Raw genomic sequence first — 27,022 nt, 5'->3', positions numbered from 1 at the left:
ATATCTAAATGAGGCTATAATTTTATTCCTGCAACATGTCTTTCCGCCATTCCTGAGTAACGTAGCCGACATGGCCATTTTGAAGTAATTGTTTGACAATCAGATGAAAACATTATGACTGTTTTTTGCCACATTATCAGGTAGGCTAATACATTTAAAAGTTAAGTGACAAATATTTACTATTAGGCCCATAGAGATCCTATTCAATTAATATAGATTCTATATGTCATTCTATGATTAGGCCATAGAGATCCTATTAAATTAATATAGACTCTATATGTCATTCTATGATTAGGCCATAGAGAACCTATTAAATTAATATAGACTCTATATGTCATTCTATGATTGTGCCCATAAAAAAGAATGTGTGCAAACATAGGAGGTCCCCGCACCAGGAAGACATTACATCTACTTTCACCCATGGTTATAATTGGGGTTACTGAGTTATTTAGAGTCATCCTACAGAGCAGGCTTTCTATAGGGTAGGTCTTAAAGCTGATGATACTCTAACATTTTTTGGGGGGGAAATATTGCCTAACAGTGTTGCTGGCAACGGAGTGGGGTATGAGACACTAGAGTGAATATGAGCAATGAGCAACATGGACATGAATAATACATTTCATATGAAGCATATCTCAACTTAACTTGATTTCCTCAATTTAGTCATCTCTTATAGGTTGTTCCCAATTGACTGCCACATCTGTACTGGAATTTATCAGCTAACTAACAAAGGAGTGGGCATCAACTCAACCTACTGCCAGTCAAGTCAATGGTGACAAGGATAACTAGACATTTTACTTTACATTTCTAAGCTAGGAAGTTTAAATGGTATTCATCCAGCTAGCCAGCTAGTTAAACGTACATAAAAAAAATGTATCTAAAACTAAATGTAAAATATACATGGCTAGCTAGCTGGATAAGAGCATCTGCTAAATTACTAAAATGTTTACAGTACCAGTCAAATGTTTGGGCACACCTATTCATTCAAGGGGTTTTCTTTATTTTTACTATTTTCTACATTGTACAATTATAGTGAAGACATCAAAACTATGAAATCACACATATGGAATCATGTAGTAATCAAAAAAGTGTTTAACAAATCCAAATATATTTTAGATTCTTCAAAGTAACCACCCTTTGACTTAATGACAGCTTTGTACACTCTTGGCATTCTCTCAACCAGCTTCATGAAGTAGTCACCTGGAATACATTTCAATTAACAGGTGTGCCTTGTTAAAAGTTAATTTGTGGAATTTATTTCCTTAATGCGTTTGAGCCAGTTGTGTTGTGACAAGATAGGGGTGTTATACAGAAGATTGCCCTATTTGGTAAAAGACCAAGTCAGTTAAGAACAAATTCTTATTTACAATGACGGCCTACCCCCTCCAAACCCTAACCCGGACAGCGCTGGGCCAACATATGATGTTTGACATCTTTCTACCCTTTTAAAAGCTAGAATCCTTAATGGTGAAACGTCTACGTCCATTTGCAATATTTTAACAACAAGGAAGTTACTGCAAACAACAAACACAGTTTTTTCCCCTCAGACATCATTTCACGCATGATAGAAAAGCACAAAATGTACCTTATTTATTATAATATTTTTAATTTATTTTAATTTAAACAGTGCCACTGGCCTTTCCCACTACTGCAGATTCCATCTTTAATGGAGGGCTTAACGTTTCAGTGACAGGTTTTTATTTTTAGCTGTAATGTTTTCATTGAAATAATATTTAGGTCCATAAATGAGCATCAGAATGAAAAGCAGCAAAGAGGGCTAAAGGTAATGCTTTCAACGAGGCTCACACCAGTTCTAAAGCAGCTGTTAACTGATGTGGGTCTTCTGACAGAAAAGCCAGCTGAGCGCAATCAATTGAATGACTGCTGCCCTCCCATTTATGATTTCTCTCTCTCCTCTCTTTCTTTCTTTCTTTCTCTCTCTCTTTCTCTCTCTTTCTCTCTCTTTCTCTCTCTTTCTCTCTTTCTCTCTCTCTCTTTCTCTCTTTCTTTCTCTTTCTCTCTTTCTCTCTTTCTCTCTTTCTCTCTCTCGCTCTTTCTCTCTTTCTCTCTCTCTCTCTTTCTCTTTCTCTCTTTCTTTCTTTTTCTCTTTCTCTCTCTTTCTTTCTTTCTTTCTCTTTTTCTCTTTCTCTCTCTTAGTTATCTCTCTTTTTTCCCTCCTCTCTCGCCCTCTCTGTCATGAAAAGACACCAGAGCAGTGAGTCAAGCAGGAGTATGGACACTCAGGCAGCAGACAGTAAATATTTGGAAAAGCACAGCAGTTGGTCCAGAAGCGGCCTGCAAAATGTTTCTACCATTTGTTTTAAAGCAGAATCTCTCCACCTTGTCAAACTTAGACATTGATAGGCTCTCTCTCTTGCTTCGACCATTCTCTACCCCACACTTACCAGCCCCCCTAACATTTCTTAGAAATCAGCCAACCTAATACTCAACGCATTCAAACCCTATACTTCATCCTACCCTATATATACAAACGTATGTGGACACCCCTTCAAATGAGAGGATTTGGCTATTTCAGCCATAGATGTTGCTGACAGGTGTATAAAATCGAGCACACAGTCATGCAATCTTTGTAGACAAACATTGTCAGTAGAATGGCCTTACTGAAGAGCTCAGTGACTTTCAATGTGGTACCGTCATAGGGACCGCCGAGTGCTGAAGCTCCTAGCACGTTAAAATCATATGTCCACGGTTGCAACGCTAACTCTGAGTTCCAAACTTGCTCAGAAAGCCACGTCAGGACAAGAACCGTTTGTGGGGAGCTTCAGGAAATGGGTTTCCGTGGCCGAGCAGTCGCATACAAGCCTACGATCATGCGCAATGGCAAGTATTGTGGTGTAAATCTCCCTGCCATTGGACTCTGGAGCAGTGGAAACACTTTATCTGGACTGATGAAACACGCTTCACCATCTGGCAGTCCAACGCTACTTGCCCCAATGCATAGTGCCAACTGTAAAGGAGGAGCAATAATGGCCTGGGACTGTTTTTCATGGTTTGGACTAGGCCCCTTAGTTCCCGCAAAGGGAAATCGTAATGCTACAGCATACAATGGCGTTCTAGACAATTCTGTGCTTCCAACTTTGTGGCAACAGTTTGGGCAATGCCCTTTCCTGTTTCAGCCTGACAATGCCCCCGTGCAAAAAGACAGGTGCATACGGAAATGGTTTGTCGAGATCGGTGTGGAAGAACCTGACTGGCCTACACAGAACCCTGACCTCAACCCCATCGAACACCTTTGTGATGAATTGGAACGCAGACTGCAAGCCAGGCCTAATCACCCAACATCCGTGCTGACCTCACTAATGGTCTTGTGGCTGAATGGAAGTCCCCTCAGCAATGTTCCAACATCTAGTGGAAAGCCGTCTCAGAAGAGTGGAGGATGTTGGGGCAGCAAAGGGGGACCAACTCCATATTAATGCCCATGATTTTGGAATGAAATGTTCGACGAGCAGGTGTCCACATACTTTTGTGTATATTATCCTATATTCCAGCCCTATATCTTCAGTGCTATTAAACCCCAGCAATGAGGGAAGCAACACTCTCCTCTCAGCCCAACCTCCCACTTCTGTTTTAATTACTCTCTTGTTGTCTCTCCCTCTCTCTCTACCTCTCTGTGGGTGTATCTGCACTCGCCCGTGTGTGATTTGGTTGCTTTACCTTGGCCTAGGGCCCTGGACTGAACTAAGCTGAGCTGGGCTTTGGCTGTGAAAGGGATAGACTGCTAGATGTTAGCAGCCTTTCATGCATGTCCCTTCTCTGTCACGAGAGGTTGTTGCTGGGCTTTGGCTGTGAAAGGGATAGACAGCACGTTGGTTTGTACTTTTCTGCCCTTCTCTCTCCATGGCGCTCAGTCAGAGAGGGCATTGATGCGAGGTGTGCATTAAGTTAATTAACTCACTGACCTGCATCCTGCCAGGGAGAGAGAGCATGCAGAGCTGGGATAGAAGGAGGAAAAGTGGCTGCGGATAGCTGCTGCAGCATGCCAAGCTTGTCTGCCTGAGATGAAGTGGGTCGGCGGTCCCCTCACTATGGCTCTGTTTATCTGGGTCTATGTCTGATCTCTCAGCCACATTATACTGGCCTGGTGTCAGGATGACCAGGTCATTAGGAAGGGGAAAATGTATATATAATGCTGATGAATAACAACAACACAAGACTATTGCTGAAGTCCCAAATGGCACCCTATTCCCTGTATAGTGCACTACTTCTGACCAGAGCCCCATGGTCTCTGGTCAAAAGTAGTGCACTAAATAGGGAATTGGGTGCCACTTGAGACGTATACTATGATGATTAACAGCATCAGAGCAGTACCTATGCATTACGCCAAACATGCATCTGGTTGAGGGTGTGAGAAAAATGTATTGATGATTTTAGCATGTGTGCTAGTTGTTACGTACAGTTGGGTGTTTTTATTTTTTATTTCTACCCCAGTAACCACACACTATGCTATACTTTTCCACTGCACGTATGTTGGTGACCCATGCCCAATTGAGAATCTCCGATATCCATTGTAAGTGGGGATTTTTGTCCAGAAATCCCCATAGCATTATAGCACCTGATGTTATACCTACAGTCATCTCGGAGACCGAGAACTAAAATCTTGCTTAATTGCGTCAGATGCTCGATTAAATTCTGGGGACAGTTGTGTTAGAAAATATACTAGAATGAGGAGGAGAAGCAGGGCGGTACACTCTCAGGGGGAAAAAAGCTATGTAGAGCCATTTGTCCCTGTAGGAGAACCCTCCTTAAAAAGGTTCCAGATGGAACCCTTTTGGGTCTGATAAAACCCTTTTTGGTTACAAATAGCACCCTTTAAATGGTTATATTTGGAACCAGAGGTCCCCGCCTGGACCAAGAGCCTTGCTGTCTAATATTTGTTTTGCGCATGTAGCAAACTGTGAGTAGCAGTTTTTAGTCACTTGTATAACTGTATGAGCTGGGATTTCTCTCATACAAATACTTTAGGTCAGAGGCTGTATAAAACATTCGCAATGCGCTCATGATTTTACATGATTTTGTTAGCATTACTACCCTTCGGATTACAGAGGCTCAGTGGGGTTTAAAAATATTGTCCCTTGATTTGAGTGCCAGTATTACCGAATATCCCAGGATGGCACAAGGTCGGTATGAAGGTATGACAATCTGGAGACCTCCAAGCCTAATAAAGGCGTGAACACCTATGAAATCATGATTTGTCTAAATTATCAGTGACAGAAAAAACGTTGTACCAAACAAAGTTCCTTGTTAGTGGTCACATCCCACAGTCTGTTGACAAACACTACCATTCCATTTATGTTACATGCCTATCAACAACATAATATACAGTACCAGTCAAAAGTTTGGATACACCTACTCATTCAAGGGTTTTTCTTTATTTGTACTATTTTCTACAGTGTAGAATAATAGTGAAGGCATCAAAACTATAAAATAATACACATAAAATCATGTAGTAACCAAAAAAGTGTTAAACAAAAAAATATATATTTATACTTTAGATTCTTCAAAGTAGCCACCCTTTTCCTTGATGACAGCTTTGCACACTCTTTGCATTCTCTCAACCATCTTCACCTGGAATGCTTTTCCAAAAGTCTTCAGTTCCCACATATGCTGAGAACCTGATGGCTGCATTTTCTTCACTTGCAGTCCAACTCATCCCAAACCATCTCAGTTGGGTTGAGGTCGGGTGATTGTGGAGGCCAGGTCATCTGATGCAGCACTCCATCACTCTCCTTGGTCAAATAGCCCTTACACATTCTGGAGGTGTGTTGGGTCAGTGTCTGGTTGAAAAACGAATGATAGTCCCACTAAGCGCAAACCAGATGGGATAGCGTATAGCTGCAGAATGCTGTGGTAGCCATGTTGGTTAAGTGTGCCTTGAATTCTAAATAAATCACAGACAGTGTCACCAGCAAAGCACCATCACACCACCTCCTCCATTCTTCACGGTGGGAACCACATATGCAGATATGTGTGCATTCACGTACACTGCGTCTCACAAAGACACGGCAGTTGGAACCACAAATCTCAAATTTGGACTCATCAGACCAAAGGGCAGATTTCTACCCGTCTAATGTCCATTGCTTGTGTTTCTTGGCCCAAGCAAGTCTCTTCTTCTTATTGGTGTCCTTTAGTAGTGGTTTCTTTGAAGCATTTCGACCATGAAGGTCCGATTCACGCAGTCTCCTCTGAACAGTTGATGTTGAGATGTGTCTGTTACTTGAACTCTGTAAAGCATTTATTTGGGCTGAAATTTCTGAGGCTGGTAACTCTAATGAACTTATCCTCTGCTGCAGAGCTAACGTGTCACGACCTCCGCCGAAGTTGGCTCCCCTGCCTGTTCGGGCGGTGCTCGGCGGTCGTCGTCACCTTCCTACTCGCCGCTACCGATCCCCTTTTCGTTTGTCTGTTGGTTTTGTCTTATTAGTTTCACCTGTGTGTATTTTGGTTTAATTCGCTGCCCTGTATGTAGTAGTTTGACCCGCCCTTGTTTTGTGCGGGATTGTTTTTTGTTACTCTGTTGGTTGTGGTTTCATGGTTGTATTCTCCGGACTGTTTGGTCCTGTGTTTGGGCTGGTCTGTTTTATGCACCCTGTATGTTGGCGTGACCGTTTTTTGCCGGAGAATAAATGACGATTTACCAAACCCTGCTCTCTGCGCTTGACTCCAACCCACCACTCCTAGTAGGCTGTGACATAACGCCAGGTCTTCCTTTCCTGTGGCGGTCCTCATGAGAGCCAGTTTCATAGTACTTGATGGTTTTTGCGACTGCACTTAAAGAAAATGTCAAAGTTCTTGAAATGTTCCGTATTGACTGAACTTCATGTCTTAAAGTAATGATGGACTGTCATTTATCTTTGCGTATTTGAACTGTTCTTGCCATTTGGTAAAATACTTGGTCTTCTGTCAAACGGGGCTATCTTCTGTATACCACCCCTACCTTGTCACAACACAACTGATTGGCTCAAATGCATTAAGAAGAATACAAATTCCACAAATTAACATTTAACAAGTCACACCTGTTAATTGAAATGCATTCCAGGTGACTACCTCATGAAGCTGGTCGGGGGAATGCCTTGTTGACAGCTTTGCACACTTTTGGCAAAGGGTGGCTACTTTGAAGAATCTCAAATATAAAATATATATTAGTGTAACACTTATTTTGCTTACTACATGATTCCATATGTGTTATTTCATTTTGTTGATGTCTTCACTATTATTCTACAATGTAGAAAATAGTTTAAAAAATAAAGGGGCTGGTACTGTACCCAAGTGAATGCAGACATTGTGAGGTAGATTAATGTTCCTCTCTATCTACATTCTGTAGCTAGCTGGTCCTATGATGTAAATGGTGACAAAGGGACAAGAGTTAGTCGGGCTCTGTGAGCATGAGTCAACTACTGCTGATCTTACAAGGGAAGTCCTCAAACGGTATCAAAGATCCTGATGCTATCAGATGAAGTACTTGACATCCCTGACTGGGGCATTAAATACAGGATTACACAGCATTAAACCAGCTTTACTGATCCTCATCTAGATGTTCTGGGAACCACACACACACATTTAATAATGAGCAGCAGAGCAGAGAGCGATAGAAGAAACAGCTGTGATGGCAGCATGTCTGGACTTGCCTCTTACCGTAGAAGCCGTAACATTGAGACAGCAGTGTGCCAGGTAGACAGTCAAGTGAGCATTACCTCCAATATTAATCTATTGTAATCTGTCTGTGTCCTAAATGGTACACTATTCCCTTTAAAGTGCACTACGTTTCTACCATAGACCTGGGTCCAGGTCAAAAATAGTGCACTACAAAGGGAGATTCAGTCTCTACCTATGAACTTTCCAGAGGTGCAGTGCTCTCTCCTAAGGACATGGTCCCAGGCCTCAAGCCAACAGACTCAGGAGGCACCCATACCTCATGGTTGTGCACACACACAGTTTTGTATTGCTATCCTTGTGGGAACCAAATAATTGATTCCCATCTAAAAATCCTATTTTCCCTAAATCTAAATCTAACCCTTAACCTAACCATAACCCTAATCAACCGTAAGCCTAACCTTAACCCCTAACCCTAAAACTATACCTAACCCTAACTCCAAACCTAACTTTAACCTCTAACCCTAACCCCAACCTTAATACTAACTGTAACCATAACCCTAAACCTAACCCCTGAGCCCAAAATAGCATTTATTTCACTTGGGACCGAGATCATGTTCCTTGTTTTACTATCCTTGTGAGGACTTCTAGTACCCACAAGGATAGTAACACACACACACACCCATCATGGTTGTGCTTCTGGCCACCACCAGTGACCAGCAGTCATTGAGCACGGCGACGTGACCATAAACCACAGGAACAATTTAATCACACCAGACTCAACTTTTCCACCTCTTAAAATATGGTCATTATTAACAACAGTACATGCCCTTTTAACAGGCCCTGGTGTAAACGTCTTAAGTTACTACTCACCCAGGGCAGTCTGGGGGAAATATGAATAAAGAAAAGCCAATTCCACTTACGAGAAACTTCTTACACACATCATACAGTGCCTTCAGAAAGTATTCTGCCTTCTTGACTTTTTCCACATTGTTGCATCACAGCCTGAATTTAAAATGGACTAAATTGAGATTCTGCGTCACTGGTTTACACACAATACCCCATCATTTCAAAGGGGAATTGTGTTGTTTTTTTTATATATTACAAATTCATTAAAAATGTAAAGCTGAAATGTCTTGAGTCAATAAGTATTCAAGCAAGCTAAATACGCTCAGGAGTTAACATGTGCTTAACAAGTCACTTAAGTTGCATTCGCTCTGTGTGCAATAATAGTGTTTAACATGATTTTTAAATTACTACCTTATCTCATTATCTCTGCAGTCCACACAATTATCTGTAAAATCCCACAGCTGAGTAGTGATTTTCAAAAACATATTCAACCACAAAGACCAGGGAGGTTTTCCAATGCCTCGCAAAGAAGGTTACCTATTGGTAAATGAGTAAACAATCAACTATGCAGACATTGAATATCCCTATGAGCATGGTTAAATTATTAATTACACATTTTATGGTGTATCAATACACCCAGTCACTACAAAGATACAGGCGTCCTTTCTAACTCAGTTGCCGGAGAGTAATTAAACCAATCAGGGATTTCACCATGAAGCCAATGGTGACTTTAAAACAGTTACAGAGTTTATTGGCTGTGATAGGAGAAAACTGCGGATGGATCAACAACATTGTAGTTACTCCGTAATACTAACCTAATTGACAGAGTGAAAAGAAGGAAGCCTATACAGAATAAAAATATTTCAAAACATTCGGCCTGTTTGTAACAAGGCAATAAGGTAATACTGTAAAAAAAATGTTGCAAAGCAATTCACTTTTTGTCCTGAATACAAAGTGTTATGTTTGGGGCAAATCCAATACAACACCTTACTGAGTAATTTTGAAGCATAGTTATTGCTTGTAATCATTAAGAACTGGGGAGTTTTTCAAGATAAAAAATAAATAAAAATTGGAGCTAAGCACAGGTAAAATCCTAGAGGAAAGCCCGGTTGTCTGCTGTCCACCAGATACTGGGAGTTGAATTCACCTTTCAGCAGGACAATAACCTAAAACACAAGGCCACATCTACACTGGAGTTGCTTACCAAGAAGTCAGTGAATGTTCTTTAGTGGCTGAGTTACAGTTTTGTCTTAAATCTACTTGAAAATCTGTGGCAAGACCTGAATATGGTTGTCTAACAATGATCAACAACCAATTTGACAGAGCTTGAAGAAATTTGAGAAGAATAATGGGCAAATTTTGCACATTGCAATTGTGGAAATCTCTGGAAGACTTACCCAGAAAGACTCACAGCTGTAATCGCTGCCAAAGGTGTGTTTAATTTTCAATACATTTGCTACAATTTCTAAAAACATGTTTTCACTCTGTCATTATGGAGTATTGTGTGGAGATGGGTAAGAAAAAACCAATTTAATCAATTTTGAATTCAGGCTGTAACACAGCAAAATATGGAATAAGTCCAGGGGTGTGAATACTTTCTGAACACACCGTATATGTTTATGATCAAATTGAAAGGGCTTTTTGAAAAGCGTATTTTAGGCTTTGTCTTTTTATTGCTTTTAGGCACCATCTTTCCGAGGGCCACTTCAAGCTGGAACTCATTACCCATGATTGAGATGTATGTCCTTAAAACAAAGTATCCTACTCCAATAGACAGCACAAATTAAATTAGTTAGGCGACCTACATTCTCTGGGCCCTGTCTGTCAGTCTGCATACATCTCTACCAACCCACAACAGAATGGAATCCTTCTATAGATTCTATAACAACTTTAACAAAATAACCCTAATAGGAGTTCTATAGATGAGCCAGCACTCTGTGTGCTAGCAGTGCAGCACTGTTTTGTGCTGTAATGTTCAGACTGGTTAGTTTGCCCCCTGTTGTCCCGTCTGTGAAGTTTATTATAAGTCAAATGAAGTAAGGCTCTTCTAATACCTAATCTCAGTGGAATTATCCTGCTATTAGAGGAGAGGGAGAAGTAGGCAACAACACATGGATTGCATTAGGAGAGCTTTCTTGGAAGATCAGACCAGACTTGGCTTTTTCTCTGTTAGAAAGGGCCTGAGAAAGCTCTATCTCACGCAATTGAGGCCTAAGTCCAAGTGTCCCCTTACTTCCCAGGTCTAAATAGATGTGTATTGCAGGTGGAGATTCTAAAGAACCTTAGAGGTCACTCTGTTCCATACAGAAGACATCCTGCTTTTTACTAGAGCTTACAGGGTTGAGGCCTGTAGGAACAGATCCTGGAGCAGGTTAGTTCAACCTCCGGTACTCTCCTACAGCAGTAGACTCCCACCTCAGACAGTAACCTCCAGCTACCAGCTGTGGTAGTTAAACAGCAGTGATGTTACACTTCCAGGTCAGACTAACCCCCCTGGCTAGTGCCTCTGTCCCAAACAGGGCCTTTTTTTTTAAAGTTGCTTTATTTCAGATTTTCCAAGTTGATAGTTTTTTCTTTTTTTAATTGCAAGGCCTTTGGTCATGAAATGTAGACTAATTGTGTAACATTGAGGCTTGCCATCTCTTTGCTTCTGTGCTGGTCATCTTTTGCTTTTTTCAACTGCCTAATATGAATGCTCTCGTTGTGGAGCCTTGTGGGAACAACTGGCTTAAAGTCAGCGTGGGAGCACAGCAGTTAGGACTTAATTACAGCTGTTCTTGTCTGAAGAACCCAGGCTTCCCATCTCACACACACACACACACTGACACAGGGCCCGCTACTAAAACAAGTCAGTGTTTGAACAGGGATTATTTCCACTGTGACATCACACCCTTGGGCTGCCTCTGGGTTGACCTCTAGTCCCTAGCTTCCGATATCGATAAGGTTTGTTCCATTAAAGTCCCAATGCAGCCATTTTTAAATCAATATCAAATCATTTCTGGGTAACAATTAAGTACCTTACTGTGATAAAGTTCCATTCAAATTGGCAAAAAAATTGCTTTATAGCAAAAAACTTTCTCAAGAAAGAATTTTGCTCGGACTGTCTGGGAGTGGTCTGAGTGTGGAGGGGAAAACTAGCTGTTATTGGCAGAGAGGTTTGGAACTCTCTTTTTTTATTGGTCTTTTAACCAACTTGTCACCATGGAAAGCCAAAACTCCTGTCCATACAAACCTGCTGATTAGAAGGTCCTATGAAGATTGTATTTTCAACCAGCAACTACAATGTCAGGAAATAGCACTGATCAAATGTTTTCACACTTTTACAGTGTTAGTTTCATCAGCTGTTGTACAATGTGATTTAAAACGGGGGAAATACATTTGGACTCCACCGGGCCTTTTAAAGACTGTTAGTGTTTCATGGCTTGTTGCCGGCATTAGATGCCCAAGCTCTCCCCCGACTGAAATAACTGTGATCTAGTCTAGTTGTTCAACACTGGAGACACATTTCTGGCCAGTAAACAGCTTTTCACAGATTTTGTGATCAATAACAGATGATGAAGTGTGTGATTGGCTGTATTGTCTATAAATGCTTTGTTAATGTTTGGAAATCATTCCTTGCTAGATAATGGCCTGTTGTGGGAATTTGAACGTGGATGTGTATGTTTTTCAAATCACTTTGTCTCAGAAATGATTTTATCTGTGTTTTTTGTTTTTTTTGTGTAAAGCTAATTGGCGCTAACATATTGATTTGTTTTTATACCATTTGAAACTCTGTTTGAAGAACTGTCCTCACAAGCTCCCTCATCTATCCTCTCTTCCTCAGGTCACGGAGAGTGCCACTGTGGAGAGTGTAAGTGCCATGCGGGCTATATCGGGGACAACTGTAACTGTTCCACTGACACCTCATCCTGTGTGTCTGATGACGGGCAGATCTGCAGCGGGCGGGGCAGCTGTGCGTGTGGGCGCTGCCAGTGCACTGAACCAGGGGCCTTCGGGGACACCTGCGAAAAATGCCCCACCTGCCCTGATGCCTGTGGCACCAAGAGGTATGGGACAGGGAGGAGAGAGGGAAGGGAGATAGGCAGAGGAGAGGGGGAGAGAGGGAAGGGAGAGAAGGGGAGGGGCAGAGAGATGGAGGGAGAGATACGAGGCAAGAAGAGGGAAGGAGAGGGAGAGGGAGGGAGAGAGAGATACGGGGCAAGAAGAGAGGGAAGGAAAGAGAGAGGAGGGATCGATATGGGACAAGAAGAGAGAGGAGATAGGGGGGATATGGGGCAAGAAGAGAGAGAGGAGGAGGGACAAAAAGATAAAGGGGAGAGAGAGAGAGGGAGGGAGAGAGAGAGAGATATGGGGCAAAAAGAGAGGGAAGGAGAGAGAGAGAGATATGGGGCAAAAAGAGAGGGAGAGAGAGAGAGATATGGGGCAAAAAGAGAGGGAAGGAGAGATATGGGGAAAGAAGAGAGCGGAGGAGGGAGAGATACGGGGCAAGAATAAAGGGAGAAAGGGAGAGCAGGGTCAGCCATGCCTTAAGTGTCCAGGGGTTTCTAATGTGCACCTGATGGTGATATTTGACCCATCATGATAGGACCCATATCATCGATGACCATGCATTAAGATACAAATAGGATTTAAGATGGATATAACTCACACTAGATTAGTTCTAAATTAGTTCTGTAAGACAAGACACACAAGAAATATGTTAAGATCCCTTTCCATTGGTAACCCCCAAAGAAACTAACGGTTCTGACCCAAACTCCTCCTGTATCAGGCTCCGTGTGTAGGCTATCCCGAGGATGATGGCTCCGGCAGACGCGGTCGCCCTGTTTCTAGCTCCTAGCCAACTTAGCATTTATTTTTTGTTCATTGTGTGGCAAACGGCAGGGAGAGGTGAGGGGAGTGGTTATTGAGGGGAGATATCTTGTAGCCTGCTGGCTCCACCCCCAAGCCTTATATGGACTTCCTGCCCCAACGAGGTGAGGCTCTGGATCATTAAGCCAGGGAGTGCTTGGAGATAAAAGAGAAAGCGGCCTGCACAAAGGGGCAGGGAATGGAGAGAAAAACTTGCGTTATGAAGAGTGGGAGAAGAGAGAACAATACCTGTGTGATTACCCGTTGTGACCTGGACTGTCTGATTACCCACCTTGTGTACTGGATTGGCTGAGGACCCGAGTTTTAGGATTACTCCTGGAGAATGGAACAGACAACGGGAACGGCTTGTGGACTGTGAGGTAATTGGTGAATTCCCCCTTCTCCCCCAGTATACAAAAATCCCTAATAAACTCTCATTTGCATTCTAGTTGTGCTACTGGTGCATATTTGTTATTGTACTTGGCGACGTGGAAACCCCACACACTTGAGCCTGCTACAAGTGTTATTTCTTACATTATTTGCTCAGAACGTTTCTTGTATTATCTACTGCCAGAAATAACTTTTGGATATTAGATCGGCAGTCACTCACCAGAAATTCGACTTCCCTGACCTGGATCCTTTATTTGAACATCCAGAGGCAACTCTGTTCATCCCGGGAGTGGCACCATGCCGAAGAAGAGGTAGAAGGAGTGAGGCCCTAGTCAGACTCAGAAGGAGTGCATACCATCCACCGCTTCCGAGTATATTACTTGCTAACATTCAGTCCTTGGACAATAAAGTAGACAAGCTCAGAGCAAGGATCTCCTTCCAGAGAGACATTCGGCACTGTAATATACACTGTTTTACGGAATCATGGCTTTCTCTGGATACATTGCCCCCATCAATTCAGCCACCGGATTTCTCCGCCCATTGCGCGGACAGGAAGGAAAACTCTCTGGGAAAAATAAAGCGGAGGGTTTGTTTCATGATTAACAACTCATGGTGTGATTGTGTTAATGTACAGGAACTCAAGTCCATTTGTTCTTCCGATCTGGAATATCTCACCATCAAAAGCAGACCACATTACCACCCGAGATATTTTTCTTCACTTCAGTCATCGTCACCGCCGTGCGTATATTCCCCTCAAAGCAGACACCACTACGGCTCTCAAGGAACTAAACTGGACTATGTGCAAATTGGAAACTACATATCCTGAGGCAGCATTTATTGAAGCTGGGGACTTAACTTTTTTGAGTTTGTGCTACTATTTATGTGACACTGGAAAGTCCAGGGAGAATAAGAGCACCTCCTCCCAGCTGCCCACTGCATTGAGGCTAGGAAACACTGTCACCACCGATAAATACATGATAATTGAACATTTCAATAAGCATTTTATACGGCTGGCGTGCTTTCCACCTGGCTACCCCTACCCCGGTCAACAGCCCTTCACCTCCCACAGCAACTTGCCCAAGCCTCCATTTCTCCTCCACCCAAATCCAGATAGCTGGTGTTCTGAAAGAACTGCAAAATCTGGACCCCTACAAATTAGCCGGGCTAGACAATCTGGATCCTGTCTTTCTAAAATTATCCACCGAAATTGTTGCAGCCCCTATTACTAGCCTGTTCAACCTCTCTTTCGTATCGTCTGAGATCCCCAAAGATTGGAAAGCTGCCGCGGTCATCCCCCTCTTTGAAAGCCAAGTTAACAAACAGATCACCGACCATTTCGAATCCCACCGTACCTTCTCTGCTATGCAATCTGGTATCTGAGCTGATCATTGGTGCACCTCAGCCATGCTCAAGGTCCTAAACGATATCATAACTGCCATCGTAAAGAAACCATACTGTGCAGCTGTATTTATCGACATGGCCAAGGCTTTCGACTCTGTCAATCACAACATTCTTATCGGCAGACTCAACAGCCTTGGTTTCTCAAATGACTGCCTCGCCTGGTTCACCAACTACTTCTCAGACAGAGGTCAGTGTGTGAAATTGGAGGGCCTGTTGTCCGGACCTCTGGCAGTCTCTATGGGGGTGTCACAGGGTTCAATTCTCGGGCCGACTCTTTTCTCTCTATACATCAATGATGTTGCTCTTGCTCGTAGAGGTGGATCTTTTCTCTGATCCACCTCTACGCAGACGGCACCGTTCTGTATACCCCCCCTTCTTTGGACACTGTGTTAACTAACCTCCAGACAAGCTTCAATGCCATTCAACTATCCTTCAATGGCCTCCAACTGCTCTTAAATGCAAGTACAACTAAATGCGTGCTCTTCAACCAATCGCTGCACCTGCCTGCCCATCCAGCATCACTGCTCTGGACGGTTCTGACTTAGAATATGTGGACAACTACAAATACCTAGGTGTCTGGTTAGACTGTAAACTCTCATTCCAGACTCACATTAAGCATCTCCAATCCAAAATTAAATCTGAATCGGCTTCCTATTTTGCAACAAAGCATCCTTCACTCATGCTGCCAAACATACCCTCATAAAACTGACTATTCTGCCGATCCTTGACTTCGGCGATGTCATTTACAAAATAGACTGAGTAGGAGGCTATCTAGACTCTGTGTAGTCTATCACAGTGCCATCTGTTTTGTCACCAAAGCCCCATATACTACCCACCACTACGACCTGTATGCTCTCGTTAGCGGGCCCTTGCTTCATATTCGTCGCCAAACCCACTGGCTCCAGGTTATCTATAAGTCTTTGATATGTAAAGCCCCGTCTTATCTCAGCTCACTGGTCACCATAGCAGCACCCACCCGTAGCACTGGGTCATGGACTTCCTGACAAGCAGAACCCAAGTGGTGAAGGTACTCAACACGGTGCCCCACAAGGGTGCGTGCTCAGTCCCCTCCTGTACCCCCTGTTCACCCATAACTGCTTGGCCAAACATGTCTACAACTCAATTATAAAGTTTGCAGATGTCACAACAGTGGTAGGCTTGATTACCAACAATGATGAGACAGCTTACAGGGAGGAGGTGAGAGCCCTGGCAGAGTGGTTCCAGGAAAATAATCTGTTAATGTCAGAAAAACAAAGGAGCTGATGGTGGACTACAGGAGACAGCAGAGAGTGCACACCCCCATCCACATCGACGGGGCCGCAGTGGAGGGGGTTAAAGATTCAAGTTCCTCTGCGTATAAATCATTGACAACCTGAAATGGTCCCTTTACACAGACAGTGTGGTGAAGAAGGCTCAACAGCGCCTCTTCAACCTCAGGAGACTGAAGAAGTACGGCTTGGCCCTTAAGACCCTCACAAACGTCTACAGATGCACCATAGAGAGCATCTTGTCAGGCTGTAGCACCGCCTGGTATGGCAACTGCACCGCCAGCAACCTCAGGGTTCTCCAAAGGGTGGTGCGGTTAGCCCAATGCATCACCAGAGGCATGCTACCATCTAGACGGCATACAGGTTCTTCAAAACTTGGACCGAGAGACTGAGAAAAAACGTATATTTCCAGGCCATCAGACTGATAAACAGTCACCACTAGCCAGCCTCCGCCCAGTACCCTGCCCTGAACCTAAGTCACTGTTCTAGTCATGGCTCTACCCAGAACCTAGAGACTGCTGCCCTATAACTGAACACTGGGGTGGCAGGTCCTACAACTGATTTTTTCTATATACTGTCCATGTTCTGTCATTGAAAATAAGAATTTGTTCTTAACACCAGTTAAATAAAGGTAAAATAAAAAATATTTACATACTGTTTTTCCCACTGTGTATATATGTATTCTAGTCATGGCTCTACCTATATAACTGCTGTGCTCTACACATTTTTTCTATATACTGTCCATGCTGTCGTTGCACACCATTTTATATATTTGTGTGTGTGTGTGTGTATAATATATATACAGTTGAAGTCTGAAGTTTACATACACCTTAGCAAAATACATTTAAACTCAGTTTTTCACAATTCCTGACATTTAATCCTAGTAAAAATTCCCTGTCTTAGGTCAGTTAGGATACGTTGCTCAATTGGTATCAAGAGACCTAATGTGTGCCAGGAAATCATTCCCGCGACCTGCCTGTACCGTTGACACCAGTCAGAATGGGGCCATGGACTCAAATCAAATTTTATTTGTCCATGCTCCAAATACAACAGGTGTAGACCTTACAGTGAAATGCTTACTTACAAACCCTTAACTGTACTGCTTATGCAAAATCCTGACTCTGCCTTCAGTATGACGCAACAGGAATCAGGATTCGGCAACAGCCCATCCGTGACAAGGACCAACGAGTTGTGCGTTCCAAGATGCCTTTCTGCACACCACTGTTGTACTGCGTCGTTATTTACCTGTTTGTGGCCCGCCTGGCAGCTTGCACTATCCTTGCCATCCTTGCCTGTTTTCACTCACAGGACTGCCGCTGACTGAATGTTTTTTTGTTTGTCGCACCATTCTGGGTTAACCGTAGACACTACCATGTGTGAAAAGCCCAGGAGGCCGACAGTTTCTAAGATACTGGAACAGGCGCGTCTGGCACCAACGATCATACCACGCTCAAAGTCACTTAGGTCACTCGTTTTGCCCATTCTTACGGTCAATCAAACAGTAACTGGATGCCTGTCTGCCTGCGTTATATAGCAAGCCATGGCAACATGACTCACTGTCTGTAGAAGTGTACCTAATAAATTGGCCACAGTGTATATTTATATACCAGTTTTTGACGTTTCTCATTATGATATTTCTATTTATTTTTTATTTTTTTGGGGGGGGTTATTTTTTAGTATTTTGTTGCTAGGTATTACTGCAGTGTTGGAGCTAGAAACACAAGCATTTTGCTGCACCTGTGTACGCAACCAATAAACTTTGATTTGAATTTGTTGCTGTCAGTCAGGAGTCAGGACTGTGGTACCCTCACAACATGCTCCTATCGTCACACATGGATCTTATTTGAGAGAGGTAAAAGGTGACCTTTTAGTGTGTGACCATTGACCCTAACCTGACCTTAATCTCAAGTCCTGTTCACACACAGTCTGTTCAGCTCTGTGCTCCTATGAACACGACACGTGTATGATGTATGTCATTATGCCACGCTTACAGTCTCTCTCTCGGTCTCTCTCTATCCATCCCTCCCTCTCTCCGCTCCAGGGAATGCATCGAATGCCGGCTTTTCAGCTCTGGAAGACTGTCCGACAACCAGACCTGCCAGCGGCTATGCAAGGATGAGATCATCACTGTGGAAACGCTTAGTGAGTAAACAACGCACTGACTGTGGTTCCTTTCTTTAACATCAGCTGGCCTGCAGACACACATAGAGAGGAGTATCAACATCTGTGGTTAGCGTCTGCAACACTTTCAGTTGTGTCGATGCAATACATACTGTACTTCTTCCCTTGTCCTTGTTTATTAGCTGTCCCCTACTCTTACTGGGCACAGCCTCGCCAAAACATGCCACACATACAACTGTTACAGCTGTTTTAGATAATGTGACATGACCCAGCTGCCCTGACAGGGTAGCTTCAGACCAAAGTAAAGCACACTCATGAACACACACAGTGTCTGGCCTTCTCTGTGCTAATACAGCCACCACGTCACATGTATGTATTTAATTATGAAAATAAATATACCCTCTCCAGTCCAGAGTGGGCGTCTGAGATATTTTCTGTTCTGTCCTCCTGATAGCAGCTTATAATAACAGCCGGGCTGCGCCATGCAGCCAAAGCCTTTATTTTGTCCAAAGACACGCAGTCCCATTTAAAATATGACGCCCTAAAGGCATCCGAATACATAGGTTTGGTTTGGTTTGCTACTAGCAGAACTCGGCTAGGCGACGCGAACGTCTGTGCTTGCATATTCTCTATGGGTCTTTGCTTGAAAAACTAGAAAAAAGTGGCAAAATATTACTGTTTGTCCCTTTTGAGCCACCGTAGCAACAACGTGCCCAGTAACATTTCTTCATAAGTCAGAATTAATCTAAGATAAATAAAATCTGTAATTCATTTTGACCTTTTTGCAGGGGTCTTAATTGAGCAATTTTACATCTATCTTAGATGTTCGGTGCACTTCTTCTCAAGAGAAAAAATGTAGGGTGGCTTCCATCTTTCTTAAATGGAAGAAGTTTGGAACCACCAAGAGTCTTCCTAGAGCCGGCCTCCTGGCCAAACTGGGGAGAAGGGCCTTGGTCAGGGAGGTGACCAAGAACATGATAGTCACTCTGACAGAGCTCCAAAGTTCCTCTGTGGAGATGGGAGAACCTTCCAGAAGGACAACCATCTCTGCAGCACTCTACCAATCAGGCCTTTATGGTAGAGTGGCCAGACTGAAGCCGCTCCTCAGTAAAGGCACATGAGAGCCATCTTGGAGTTTTCCAAAAAGCACCTAAAGGACTCTCTGACCATGAGAAACAAGATTCTCTGGACTGATGAAAGGTTGAACTCTCTGGCCTGAATGATTTTTTTTTTTACTTGCATGTATTTCTCCACCTGTTTTTGCTTTGTCATTATGGGGTATTGTGTGTAGATTGATGAGGGGGGGGGAAAACAATTTAATACATTTTAGAATAAAGCTGTAACATAACAAAATGTGGAAAAATCAAGGGGTCTGAATACTTTCAGAATGCACTGTATGTGCCACAGGTTTAGAAGCACCCCTGCCTGCCTCCTCCCTACCGCGCCCTCAAAACAAACATGTAACTCTACCTGCAACCATAAAGCTAAACTGTCATCACGTGATGTCTTTTAAAAGCATGGCCCGTAAGTGGAACAGAGTCCCAGGGCTTTTGACCGTAAAAAAAAGCTTTTCACTCCACCTCAGCATTGTGGGATATATTTAACTTGTGCCTAGGAATGTATTAATAAGTTAATGTTAGTTGTCTGGGAATTATCATGATGGCAAGGGCTTGTTATTAAACTATTTTAAGGCCCTTCCCTCTGTGTCACCCAGCTCTGCCCTCCCTGTTCCAGGGCTGCTCTGTTTTACTGCATTCTCTCTCTGCTATTCCAACCATCTGACTTCCCCTAATGGACTCCTCATGTACATTCCGGGAACTTATCTTTCGCCAAAAGCGAAGGGGAGAAGGAAGGGCTGGAGGTGGCGATGGGGAAAAAGCAAGGGGTAAAGGCTGGAGGTAGTCTGGCTCCTCAAGGCAGTTAGAATATTTCAATAATAAAGAGTTCGCAAAAACAAGGACAAGAAAGCAAAACAAATTTCTGTCCTTACCGTGGAGTGCAATCATTCACTATACAAGAATGCTTTTCCAATAAAATAATACATGTTGATCTGTTTTTGCACAGTGTTGTGCTGCTGGATCTCTCCCCATTCTCTTGTTTTCTTTCTTTTCTCTTTCCCTCTCTCCCTGAAGCTGTACGTTTAGCCAGCTGGTTTATTGCTTGTCTCTCACCAGTGCCTCCCTCTCTCTCTTTTCTCCCCTCTCACAGAAACAGACGACCCCAACGCTGTCCTCTGCCTGTACAAGACGGAGAACGAATGTGTGATGAAGTTCACATACTCTGAACACGCCAACGGAATGTCAGTCCTCACAGCTCTCAAAGAGCCAGGTCAGTACTGGTCAAAGACTATCCTCTGCTTCACAAAACATGGACATAACCCATCAGCCAACTGCTTGGAGGAAGAAAACACAAACACAGTAGGCCATGTGTTGCTGATGTACAAAAATAGACCCTATCTGTTTATTATTATGAGTCTGTGCTGGGCCTCTTGTGCACATGCATTCTATTGGACAGTGTGGGGATGATATTAGATTTATATGTCATTGTGTAAACAAAGGCCTGTTTTTTAAGAGCCATTGTTTATATTTGTTTGTTTGTGACTTTCCTGTGTATATATCCCTTCCTGTCTTTGTATCCTGTCCATGCCTTTTTCTATGTTTCTGGTCTGTCTCTTGCCTATATTGGTCTATTTATATGTTCCTGTCTATATATATATCTTTTTCTATATTTGTCCTGTCTATCTGTCTATTTCTATGTTCCTATCGATACACTGCCGATTTTGCAGGTTTTCCTACTTACAAAGCATGCAGAGGTCATAGGTACACTTCAACTGTGAGAGACGGAATCTGAAACAGAAATCCAGAAAATCACATTTGTATGATTTTTTAAGTAATTCATTTGCATTCTATTGCATGACTTAAGTATTTGATCACCTACCAACCAGTAAGAATTCTGGCTCTCACAGACCAGAGTTTTCCGGCTCTCTCTCACAGTTTTTCTTTAAGAAGCCCTCCTGTTCTCCACTCATTACCTGTAGTAACTGCACCTGTTTGAACTCGTTACCTGTATAAAAGACACCTGTCCACACACTCAATCAAACAGACTCCAACCTCTCCACAATGGCCAAGACCAGAGAGCTGTGTAAGGAGATCAGGGTTAAAATTGTAGACCTGCACAAGGCTGGGATGGCCTACAGGACAATAGGCAAGCAGCTTGGTGAGAAGGCAACAACTGTTGGCGCAATTATTAGAAAATGGAAGAAGTTCAAGATGACAGTCAATCACCCTCGGTCTGGGGCTCCATGCTAGATCTCACCTCGTGGGGTATCAATGATCATGAGGAAGGTGAGGGATCATCCCAGAACTACATGGCAGGACCTGGTCAATGACCTGAAGAGAGCTGGGACCACAGTCTCAAAGAAAACCATTAGTAACACACTACGCCGTCATGGATTAAAATCCTGCAGCGCACGCAAGGTCCCCCAGCTCAAGCCAGCGCATGTCCAGGCCCATCTGAAGTTTGCCAATGACCATCTGGATGATCCAGAGGAGGAATTGGAGAAGGTCATGTGGTCTGATGAGACAAAAATAGAGCTTTTTGGTCTGAACTCCACTCGTCGTGTTTGGAGGAAGAAGAAGGATGAGTACAACCCCAAGAACACCATCCTAACCGTGAAGCATGGAGGTGGAAACATCATTCTTTGGGGATGCTTTTCTGCAAAGGAGACAGGACGACTACACCGTATTGAGGGGAGGATGGATGGGGCCATGTATCATGAGATCTTGGCCAACAACCTCCTTCCCTCAGTAAGAGCATTGAAGATGGGTCGTGGCTGGGTATTCCAGCATGACAACGACACGAAACACACAGCCAGGGCAACTAAGGAGTGGCTCCTTAAGAAGCATCTCAAGGTTCTGGAGTGGCCTAGCCAGTTTCCAGACCTGAACCCAATAGAACATCTTTGGAGGGAGCTGAAAGTCCGTATTGCCCAGCGACAGCCTCCGAAACCTGAAGGATCTGGAGAAGGTCTGTATGGAGGAGTGGGCCAAAATCCCTGCTGCAGTGTGTGCAAACCTGGTCAAGAACTACAGGAAATGTATGATCTCTGTAATTGTAAACAAAGGTTTCTGTACCAAATATTAAGTTCTGCTTTTCTGATGTATCAAATATTTATGTCATGTAATAAAATGCAAATGAATTACTTAAAAATCAATGTTATTTTCTGGATTTTTGTTTTAGATTCCATCTCTCACAGTTGAAGTGTACCTATGATAAAAATTACAGACCTCTACATGCTTTGTAAGTAGGACAATCTGCAAAATCGTCAGTGTATCAAATACTTGTTCTCCCCACTGTATATGATTATGGACTACAAGAAAAGGAGGCCCGAGCACGCCACCATTGTCATCGACTGGGCTGTAGTGGAGCAGGTTGAGAGCTCCATGGTGTCCATATCACCAACAAACTATCATGGTCCAAACACACCAAGACAGTCGTGAGGAGGGCCCAACAAAACCTATTCCCCCTCAGGAGACTGAAAAGATTTGGCATTGGTCCTCAGATCCACAAAAGGTTCTACAGCTGCACCATCAAGAGCATCTGGTTGCATTACTGCCTGGTATGCCAACTGCTCAGCCTCCGACCACAAGGCACTAGAGGGTAGTGCGTACGGCCCAGGCTTTTTAGCATATATAGCCTCGCTACTGTTATTTTACTGCTGCTCTTTAATTATTTGTTACTTTCATTTTTTACATATCTATTTTTTACTTAACACTTATTTTTCTTAATACTGCATTGTTGGTTAAGGGCTTGTAATTAAGCATTTCACTGTAAAGTCTACACCTGTTGTATTCGGCGCATGTGACAAATAAAATTGAATTTGATATCTCTTTATTTATTTATCTATTTAAATGTTCCTGTCTATACCTCTCGTTGTATATGTGTCTTAATCTTTGAGTATTTTCTTTGTTCCTGTGTATATCAGATTTTTTACAACCTTTGTTTTATGTTTGTTTGTTTGCCTCCTCTCCCGTCTCCAGAGTGTGGTGCTTCACCGGACGCCATGACGGTCCTCCTGGCGGTGGTGGGCAGTATCCTACTGGTGGGCATCGTGCTGCTCGCCATCTGGAAGCTGGTCATCACCGTGCACGACCGCAGAGAGTTCGCCCGCTTCCAAAGCGCACGCTCCCGCGCACGATATGAGATGGTGAGGAAAGGGGAGTAACCTGCCTACTTCAGTGATTTACATATGAAAGGTTGAATTTATGAGACTGACAATTTTCTGCCAAATACTGTAATTTATGGGAATCATTGAGAAGGATAACTGTCCTATCTATTACACTGACTACAGTATCTATCAAATGAAAGGCTGTGGATTACTGTTACTGACTGTTTTGGGCCTGAGTAGATCTATAGAAGTAATGCATGTCCGAGAAGGATAGGATATATGCACATTCCATTTTAAATGTTGAGATGTAATGTAGACGTCTAACAGTTGTGGAATTTCAAGGTCATTGAATCTTATTGTGGTGTACCTTTGGAACAGTTTCCAAATATCATAACACTCCAGCTAACTGAAGACATATGTAGGATCTGGGATGGGAACATAGTTGTGTATGATACGATCGGTGTGATCAGTGTGAACAGCCTAAGTTGAAGCATCCGCAGGAGAAAAAACATATGTTGATTGAAACCATCAGATGTCTTCTTGGACAACAGAGCTGTTTGGAAAACTGACTGTTCCAAAGTTCAGAGGCTGCACCTCAAATGTCCACCCTGCCTCGACATGTGCATTTTAATCAACTGACTGACCCATTTTTCTCCCCCCACCCCAGGCCTCCAACCCCCTGTACAAGCAGCCCATCTCCAACGACTATGTAGAAACCGATTTCAGTATGTACAGCAAGTCTTACAACGGAGCAGCCCACTGACCTCCTCCACACGGGGTGTTGTGGTGGGGGGCACGGCAGGACCGGTCCAAGTAGAGAACCAAGAGGGCTGGGAAATGAAAAAATAAACTCAACCATCTATCTGATCTGCCGAAGACTTATGACGAACTGAAACAGAAGTGAAAATAGTAGTCTGGATTGTTTCTGGGGAACCTGTGGCCATTTTTTCTCTCCCTGAGAGAAGGGAAATTATCCACAGCCATGACGTGATGAGATGTGACTGAAAGCTCTGGTCGGCCCTGTGTGCTTTACTGAGCTCTGATCTGCCCTGTGTGCTTTACTGAGCTCTTGTCTGATCTGTGTGATTTACTGATGTCAGTAGAATACAGCCCAGAGGACGAGCAGCAACATTCATGGACTCTTGGTCTGGAACTTGTTTAAAGAGGACAGAGATAATATGTGCTCCTCCGAGTCTTTTCTCCAACTAACAAGCAGATGTTATATAAACAAAGTGGACTTCGTAGACAGAACAATGAAACCATGTCTTTCACTGACAGTTTGAGTGAATTGACCAACTTTATAGTACATAAACCATAACTCCTCCTTCACATAAGCAGCAATATATATATATATATATATATTGTACAGACAGACAGACAGACAAGGCATCAGGTTATATTTTAGTTTTTTTTACTCTGAAAAATGCCTTTCCTGACAGTCAACTATGCATCCTTCTTCATAACAAGTGGAAATATTCACTAATGTAACGTTACATCAGCAGGAGTCGTTCTGGTTCATGACATAAAAAGAGCACATTTTTGGGTGACGATGACGTTGACATCATGGTACTAAACATTAAAAGAGCACTAGTTTTCTTACCCTTGTTTTACATGACAGATGAGGATGTTATTTGGAGAGTCTCATAAAGTGACTAAGAATCTCTCTATTCTCGTTGTGTTGTTGTTACACGCCATTTGCACTCTAGTCTTGATCTGTTTAGTTAGCCTGGACCCAGATCTGTTTGTGCTGTATCCAACCCCTATGGTCATTGTCATTGCCAAACAAATAGATACATTTGAATACATCACTAAGAGATCTGGCCCCAGGCTACTATTAAGTATGGCTGCAATAACCCCTGCTGTCATGCTGTGAGGGTGGGTGGGTGGGTGGAGAGGCTGGGAAGGCCTCTAAGCTGTGTTGACATGGGACACAACTCTCCCTCACCCATTCCCACAGGAAGAGGCAGGACTTTAACATGGCACTGGAGTAATGAAAGTGCTTCAGTATGAGTTGGGAGGGATAACTCCTCGTCAAATGTGTTTTGTGACCTTTTTTGTGATGATTTGTGTGTGTGTGTGTGTGAGAAGAGAGAGAGACAGACAGACAAAGGGCAGAGAGAAGGAGTGTGTGCGTGCCAGCGTGAGAGTGTTTGAGACAAGGGGGGGGAAAGAGCGTTTGAGGGGGAGAGAGAGTGAGTTTGAGACAGGGAGAGCGAGAAAGAGAGGGAGAGAGAAAGAGAGAGTGTGTTTTAGAGAGGGACCGGGTGTTTGAGACCGAGAGAGAGATTGTTTGAGACAGGGGGAGAGAGTGTGTTTGTGTTTGAGACAGGGGGAGAGAGTGTGTTTGTGTTTGAGACCGGGGGAGAGAGTGTGTGTGTGTGTGTGTGTGTGTGTGTGTGTGTGTGTGTGTGTGTGTGTGTTTGTGTGTGTGTGTGTGTGTGTGTGTGTGTGTTTTGAGACAAAGGGAGACAGAGAGAGAGTGTTTGAGACAGGGGGAGAGAGTGTGTGTGTGTGTTTGAGACAAAGGGAGAGCGAGAGTGTTTGAGACAGAGAGAGTGTTTGAGACAAAGGGAGAGAGAAAGAGAGAGAGGGTGTGTTTGAGACAAAGGGAGAGAAAGAGAGAGAGGGTGTGTTTGAGACAAAGGGAGAGAGAGCGTGTGGATGCGCCAAATGTAATAAGAGTCACATAATAACTGTCTCACAGTTGCGTTGTGCTTACTTGTGTCTTGGCACCCTGTGGGGAAATGCATTAGCCCAGACCTTTGTGAGTTCAACAGTAAAATGTACATTCTCCAGCATCCTTCCTGTACAGCATTGATAATTCACCCATAGAGACCAGTAGATTTACAACACTACTACATGCACACTTCATTCTGCACACAGAGCAGGAATACAGAAAACAGCAATAAATGGATGACATAAAAGCAAATGTATAGCCCACTTATTTGACATTTACTCCCTGTGGTGACCCTCTTGCAATTTTTTACCTGTGCAGTTCCACCTGTGCAGCAATCGTGAAATTATACATTTTTAAAGAACAAAAATTAACAGCCGGTCTGTAGTTGTTTTTGAAGGAAATTAACTAAGTGGTGGAGGGTGACACCGAACATCAACTAAGAAAGGCATGAATGAATTGGGGGTGTGGCTCTGAACCAGGGCTGCTGTGCCTGTGTGTGGCTCTGAACCTCAGGTGACAGGGCTGCTGTGTTTGTGTGTGGCTCTGAACCTCAGGTGACAGGGCAGCTGTGTCTGTGTGTGGCTCTGAACCTCAGGTGACATGGCAGCTGTGTCTGTGTGTGGCTCTGAACCAGGGCTGCTGTGTCTGTGTGTGGCACTGAACCTCAGGTGACAGGGCAGCTGTGTGTGG

At 43.4% G+C, this 27,022-nt stretch overlaps 1 protein-coding gene across 1 annotated transcript in view; it reads left to right on the top strand.

The window, feature by feature from the left end:
• The window catches only part of LOC135547599 (integrin beta-5-like), an 84,792-nt gene extending 59,474 nt beyond the window's left edge, over window positions 1-25,318 (top strand). The window contains exons 11-15 of the mRNA XM_064976744.1: window positions 12,284-12,506; window positions 18,409-18,509; window positions 20,697-20,816; window positions 23,528-23,694; window positions 24,323-25,318. Coding sequence (XP_064832816.1) covers window positions 12,284-12,506; window positions 18,409-18,509; window positions 20,697-20,816; window positions 23,528-23,694; window positions 24,323-24,418 — 707 coding nt within the window. The 3' untranslated portion in view covers window positions 24,419-25,318. The remainder of the gene's footprint in view (window positions 1-12,283; window positions 12,507-18,408; window positions 18,510-20,696; window positions 20,817-23,527; window positions 23,695-24,322) is intronic.
• The last annotated feature ends 1,704 nt before the right edge of the window (window positions 25,319-27,022 follow it).

The sequence above is a fragment of the Oncorhynchus masou genome, chromosome 10, assembly GCF_036934945.1.
Source record: "Oncorhynchus masou masou isolate Uvic2021 chromosome 10, UVic_Omas_1.1, whole genome shotgun sequence".
NCBI lineage: Eukaryota > Metazoa > Chordata > Actinopteri > Salmoniformes > Salmonidae > Oncorhynchus > Oncorhynchus masou.
The sequence above is the reverse complement of the archived record's forward strand: the minus strand, read 5'-3'. Positions and strand labels throughout refer to the sequence as shown.